This window comes from Microtus ochrogaster, chromosome 15 (assembly GCF_000317375.1).
Source record: "Microtus ochrogaster isolate Prairie Vole_2 chromosome 15, MicOch1.0, whole genome shotgun sequence".
NCBI classification, from domain to species: Eukaryota; Metazoa; Chordata; class Mammalia; order Rodentia; family Cricetidae; genus Microtus; species Microtus ochrogaster.
Genome location: NC_022017.1, coordinates 28,746,493 through 28,753,055, shown reverse-complemented (window position 1 = coordinate 28,753,055; position 6,563 = coordinate 28,746,493). Strand labels below are relative to the sequence as shown.

Below are 6,563 nucleotides of genomic sequence, written 5' to 3'. Positions count from 1 at the left end.
TTTATAATGGATTTTTTTTCCCTTTTCTCCCCTTTATCCGTTCAAGCCCCCACCCTCTCGGATGATAATACTCACATTCAGGGTGGCTCTTCCCTCCCTTCCCCTACGTAATTAGGCTTTCTGAAAATGCCCTCCCAGACACACTTGGGTATGTCTTACTGATCCTCCTGAGCAGTTTCCAATAAAATTCAGCCTTTCTGTTATTCTTTATTGTCAAGACTATAAGGAATTTGAATGCTGATCAGTTTTCCATGGGAAGGGGGTGGTTGCTAGTGTTTAGTACATGACACGTCTGTTTTCTCCCTTCTGAGGCAGACCCGCTGCTAGGTGCACTTTCAGTCTGGGGTAGGAGACAGACAGAAATATTGATAATCATCTTACACTGAGGTGCCATGACAGGCCTGGGCTCCTCAGCCCCACATCTACTTTATCTTGCACTGGGGTTTTCCCCTGGGAGGATCTTTGCTGGGCTTTGTAGGGTATCTAACAGCATCCCTGCAGTCTCCCCAGTAGATGCCAGCAGCACTTCCCCTGTCGTGACAAGAAACATCTCCAGACCCTACCAGACATCATACAGGGAGCAAATCGCTCCTGCCTGAGAATTGCTGTTAGAGCCAACCAAGCACTGTGGGGTTTTCTCTCCAAACCATTGGGATGATCAGCGAGATGCCCTGGGATGCTGAGATACCTCAGTCATTGGTTACCTTGTTGGGGTTTCAGGTCCTTTGCAAGGTCTATTCATTTGCTCTCTTCTCCCTCCAGACTGTGATCAGTGCAATCAGGAAATTCCTAGAAGGCATCTCTGACCTGCGCCTGGTCTACACCCATCACCCGCTGCTGCTCAGGCTCTTCCTGCTCTACCCAGAGCTGATGAGCAGGTTTGGGTATCGTGTCCTGGAGCTTTGGTTTTCTTGGGAAGAGTGCAACTATGAGAACCTAGATCACGACTCGTCTCCTGGATGTGCCATCCTTCCTGCCAGCTTGGCAGCCCTGTTCCAGATGCTCAGAAGCACGCCTAGCATCCTCCTCATTTTGTTGGTGGGTGCACTCATTCATTTCTGCATTCATGGACGCAGGCCTGGGGAGATGCAACTCGGTTGACAGAGTGCTTGCCTAGCGTGCAGGAGGCCCATGGTTTCATCCCAGTTTGCATAAACTGAGTATGGTGATGAACAGCAGTAATCCCACCACTAGGGGAGTGGAGGCAGGAGGATAGAAAGTTCAAGGTCATCCTCTACTGTACAGTGAGTTTAAAGAAGGAGGAAGAAGGAGAAGAACAAAAGCAGGAGAAGGAAGAAGGGAGAGAGAGAAGGAGAGAGAGAGAGAGAGAGAGAGAGAGAGAGAGAGAGAGAGAGAGATTGGTTTTTGTGTGTGAGTGTAAGCCCTGCGCACTATTCTCTAATTGCTCTGAAGGACTTCTCCTTTTACCTATGGGCTCCCGAGTCCCTGCCTCCTGCTCTTTATGTTTTGATTTCCCTCCTTGACACACTCTTAGAACTAATAGTTTCCTCCCAGCTTTTCACCTCCGCCTCATTAATTCCTCCACCCTTTGGCTTCAGGCCCTGATGCTCCTTCACACTGCATCACCATTATAACAAGGATGTCTTTGCCTGATTACCGCCGGCTTGCTGGTAATCATCTTAAGTGACCTGTTGATATTGATGGCTGTCCTCTTTCTTTTTAGTGGCCCACTCTTGGTTTAAGGTATGTCATCTCTCGATTTTCCTCACCCTTCTTCTGATGCTCCTTCTGAGTCCCTTAGAGATTTCCCCGTGCCCTTGGCTAGGTCTTGAAGGGTGGTATTCTGCAGAGCTCTGTCTGAAGCTGTCTTCACTCAGTGCATCTCTCCTGGGCTGGTCACCTATCCCAGACTCTGGTAGCCTTTACCTATATGCTGATGAGTCAAGTCTACACCTCACTTCTGACCACTCCAGACTCAGTCTTGTAATACCAACCATGTACTTGGCAGTTTTGTCTAACATGAAGCTCTGTAGACAGAAGTTTCTGTCCACCTGGTCCTGCAGCTGCTCAGTCTCAAAGAAACACACAGAGGCTTATATTATTTGTAAATTGTTTGGCCTATTGCTCAGGCTTATTACTAACTACCTCTTACAACTTAAATTAATGCATAATTCTTGTCTATGTGTAGCCACATGGTTTGGTACCTTTTCTCAGTGAGGCTTTCTTATCTTGCTTCCTCTGCATTTGGCTGGTGACTCTTGTCTCTGCCTTTCCTCTTCCCAGAATTCTCTTAGTCTGGTTGCCCTGCCTATACTTCCTGCCTGGCTACTGGCCAATCAGCGTTTTATTAAACCAATACAAGTGACAGATCTTTACAGTGTACAGGAGAATTTTCCCACAGCAGAGCTCCTTGGAATGGAGGTGTAAATCGGTGATAGAGCTTGTGCTTGGAACACATGAAGTACCGAGTTCATGAATAAGTAAACATATAAATCTATAATTCATATGAAAACAATGCAGCTCGTTATCTCTTCTTTCTGTGCTTTTCCTAGTTTGGACCTTGTTAGGGTGGAGACTACCCTGAAAACTGCCCTGGGCCACCAGTGTCAAAGGAAACAAACACTTAGGAGAAGCAAACCAAAAAGAAAGTGAATCTCGCAAGACCAAATCCTTAGATTCCACGTGCTCAGGAAGGGATGGGGTGCACCATTTTATCCTCCCGGCTCAGACCTTGCCCTCGAATGTAAACTGTCCCGTTCATCTCTTCTTGGAGGTGGCTACATCAGGCACCAGGAGTTTTTTACTTCCCTTTGCCTAGAGCTCAATAGGAAGGAGCCACCTTCAGGGCTGGATGCTGTTTAAAGATCTGGGAAAGGAGGCTTTCCTGTGTTTCATATAAAACGGAGACAGCAGGCGGAGGGGGAGTTTGAGGGATATTAAGCCCCATATACAGATGATCGCTTGTTAATCACTGGCTCTGAGTCTGAGCTGGATAATACTCAGAGATGCTAATAGAGCTGCCCAAGGTGATAAGGATCATGGCCTGGACTGCAGACCACAGCTACCGAGTCTTACTGAAGTAGATCCTAGAAACATCAGTGCTGAAAAGAACAGCAAGGCACAACTTTGCTTGCTGTTCACACATAGAATTCCCACCATTTCTTCCCAGCTTTTAGCCACAGGGGGGAAAGGAGTCTAAAAATATATGCTGGGACCAATTTCTGGTTTTGATATGGGTAATTAGCAGCTGAAAACAAAGTCCTTAATCGCCACTCTTATCCACGGGTGGTCTTTCACTCACATTGTTCGGCTGTGAAAAACAAGGCTGTCACAGATGCTCTGTTCTGAGTCTGCACAGCTTTGGACAGTTGAAAACGCAGTGGGCCATGGGTCCGCCCAACACCTTCTCACCAACCCGCGTGAGGAGGTGCACACCAGCACGCCGCATTCACTGCAGCCCACAAAGACCACGCAACCCTTCTCCTTTTAGACCTTTAACATTCACAGATGTCTGAGGGACCAGTTTTGTGACACTGGAGCAGGGATGGGCCAGCAAAGGACGGCAGGGAAACTGACTTGGCCTTTTCTCTCTTGACCCTGAGTAAGTTATTCCTACTTTAGGTTTCAGCCTAAAGCAGAGGAGGTGGGTGAATTTGAGACCCACCCATCCCTGCCTCTGAGTTCTAGAATTTTAGGCTCAGGCCACAGATCTATTTCTGCAATTATCTTGATTTTCCTTAGCCCTCCAATTTGTGATTTTTGTCTTCTCAGAGATTTTTTTTGAGTCTCCATGAAGTGTCAGAGATAAAGCCGCTTCACCCCTCCCCTTCATTAACACATTCTAGAGTAGAATTTACAGCGCTACTATTTCCTTTTTCTTTTTAAGACACCATTTTATTCTGTAGCCTAGCATAGCCCAGAAATTAATACCTAGCCCAGGCTGGCCTCACGCACATGGAATTCCTCTGCCTCATCCTCCTGAGTGCTGAGATTGTAGCACTCTGTCTGGTTCTCTACTATTTTCTAGATTAGTTGATAGACAACTAATCTATCTGCCTCAGTTTCCCCATTTGTAAATTGGAGTTATACCTAAAGTTATCAGGAAGATGTAAAAAAAAAATGTATAGACAGCCAGGCATGGTGGTGTACGCCTTTAATCCCAGCACTTGGGAGGCAGAAGCAGGTGAATCTCTGTGAGTTCGAGGCCTGCATGGTCTACAGAGTAAGCTCCAGGACAGACAAGATCACACAGAGTAACCCTGTCTGGAAAAACCAAATAAATAAATAAGTAAATAAATAAAGATAAATGTATAGACAAATGTATGGCTATCATATATAAACAGAGCAGCACCTATGTTATTAGGTTCTAATTGCTGATATTGTCATTGTTTCTCCAAAGCCCAAGCCCTATGCTCACAATTCCCCATTGCATCCTGCCTGCCCAGAGGTCATCACATCAGGGTTTGTTTGGCTGAAGTGCCCTGCAGTCACGTTTCTCTGCACTGGGAGATGTTCTCTGAATGGCCTCTGAGCGACCTTGGAGTCATAGCACCCTATCCTAACGGACTTGACACACTCACTTGTCCAAAGAAATTGGCGTATTTGAGCTGGTAGGTGCCAGGAGCTATCAGGGACAGCGCCTGGTGTGCCTTCTGCCTGCTTTGCCTTCAACATATGCTCATTAAAATAACTCCAAAAGCAAAACAAACAAAACAAAATGTCCTTTTCCATTGCCTGAACCCAAGTCCTTCACTGCTTGGGGCAGGGATGGGCAGATGCCATGCCTAACCTGGTCCTGAATCTTTCCCAACCTATTTTTGTCCTGACCTGTGACATCTCTGCCCTCTGTGTCGTCTTCTGGCTCTCAGGTTCCTGGTCCTAAAAGCAACTTCTTCTTGCCTCTAACTACAAGAGAGAGACATCCTGAGGCCAGAGGCATACGGTCACATCCTTGGTGCCACTTACTGGCTTTATATGACCTCGGGCAAATCGTGGAATGTCTGTGTTTGCTTCTTCATGTAATACGATGGGACTATACTCCAGGATTTGTGAGGAGTCCGTTCATCCACCAGGGCATTTGGTACAAAGTTAGGGGCTAAGTGAGATCTCGTTCAGTTTCTGTGAAACCATCATCCTGGGTATGGTCCCTGACTCTTCCCTGCATTGTCTACCTGTCCCTGGCTGTGTACCCTCTGAGCTCTGGCTTCCTTCTCTTCTCAGGACCTCGTCTATTCCAGCCCCGTGGACACAGCCCGCAAGGTCCTGGTTGTCCTGGGGACCTTCATCCGGGAGAATGAAGATGTTGAGGTGGGTGGTCTCATCCGAGGCCACTTCCTGCTCATCCTGCAGCACCTGCTGGTGGAGTGTGGAGCCCCCGCCTCAGGAGGTCAGTTTTCCTTGGACATGTTTTGACATGTAGGGTAGACCATTCTATTTTGGTGAAGTGTGCTCTAAGAAAGAGCATCAGGTTTTGCAACAGAAGAAAAATCAGGCCAGTCCCTACCGTGCACAGCATGTGCACAGAGCTGTTTGTCACAAAAATGGCAGCTCCCAGAGGGAAAAGGAAAGTGCAGATCTGGAGGAGGCTGGGGAACCAGCAGGGCTGTGGGAGTAGGGTGGATCTGTGATGTGTTGAATACCCAGTGAGCCCCAGGAGGATATGCTAGCAGTCACAGAAGCTGGCTTCTCAGTATGAAGAAACTCAAAATTAGGGTTGATTTGTCTTCAGCTATTTTTAAAGAAGTTGACATATTTTTTTTCTTTGAGAATCTGATTTTGCTTTTGGGTTTTGAGAGAAAGTCTCATATAGACCAGGCTAGCCACACATTCATAGAGATCCACCTGCCTCTGTCTTTGGAGTATTGGGATTAGAGGTATGTATATACCACCATGCCTGACTCAAGAATCTGATTTCTTTTTTAAAAAGGTCTCCCTGTGTAGCCTTGGCTGCATGCAGCTCACTTTGTAGAGTAGGCTGGCCTCGAATTCACAAAGATCCACTGTCTCTGCTTGCTGAGTGCTAGAATTAAAGCCATCATTGCCTGAGCCAAGAATCTTATTTTTTTTAAACTAACTTTCTGAGCCATCAAGGGGAGGTGGGAAGAGGCTTGCGGTTCCCATGTCCACTTTCTGCAAGAACCCTGGAGTTTTGAGGATCCAAGCCCTTCCTTTCAGGGAAGAACAAAATATATCTGGACAATGGTACTGTTTATAGTAAGGGTTGGACTGGCCAAATGGCTCAGCAGGTGACAGCTGAGCAGCCTTGCTCAACAGCCCGCCAAGCCAAGTTTGATTTCTGGAACCCATGTAAAGGTGGACAGAGAGAACTGATTTCATGAAGTTGTCCTCTGATCTCCATGTATGTGCTGCTGCACCCTCCCCCATTACAACACACACACACACACACTAATAATAGTAATAATAATAATATTAAATTTAAAAAATTTGAGACCAGGTGTAACAGTGTGACAGCACTGGAGAGACCAAGGCAGAACGATCTCTGTGAGTTTGAGGCCAGCCTGGTCTACATAGTGAGTTCCAGGACAGCCAGAGCTATACAGAGAAACCCTGTCTCAAAACAAAAACACAATTATTTTTTTTTT

The 6,563-nt window shown here is 46.7% G+C and overlaps 1 protein-coding gene across 1 annotated transcript in view; it reads left to right on the top strand.

Moving 5' to 3' along the window:
• Mei1 (meiotic double-stranded break formation protein 1) overlaps positions 1 to 6,563 on the top strand; it is a 59,647-nt gene that overhangs the window by 42,268 nt on the left and 10,816 nt on the right. The window contains exons 20-21 of the mRNA XM_026782416.1: positions 763 to 1,038; positions 5,182 to 5,347. Coding sequence (XP_026638217.1) covers positions 763 to 1,038; positions 5,182 to 5,347 — 442 coding nt within the window. The remainder of the gene's footprint in view (positions 1 to 762; positions 1,039 to 5,181; positions 5,348 to 6,563) is intronic.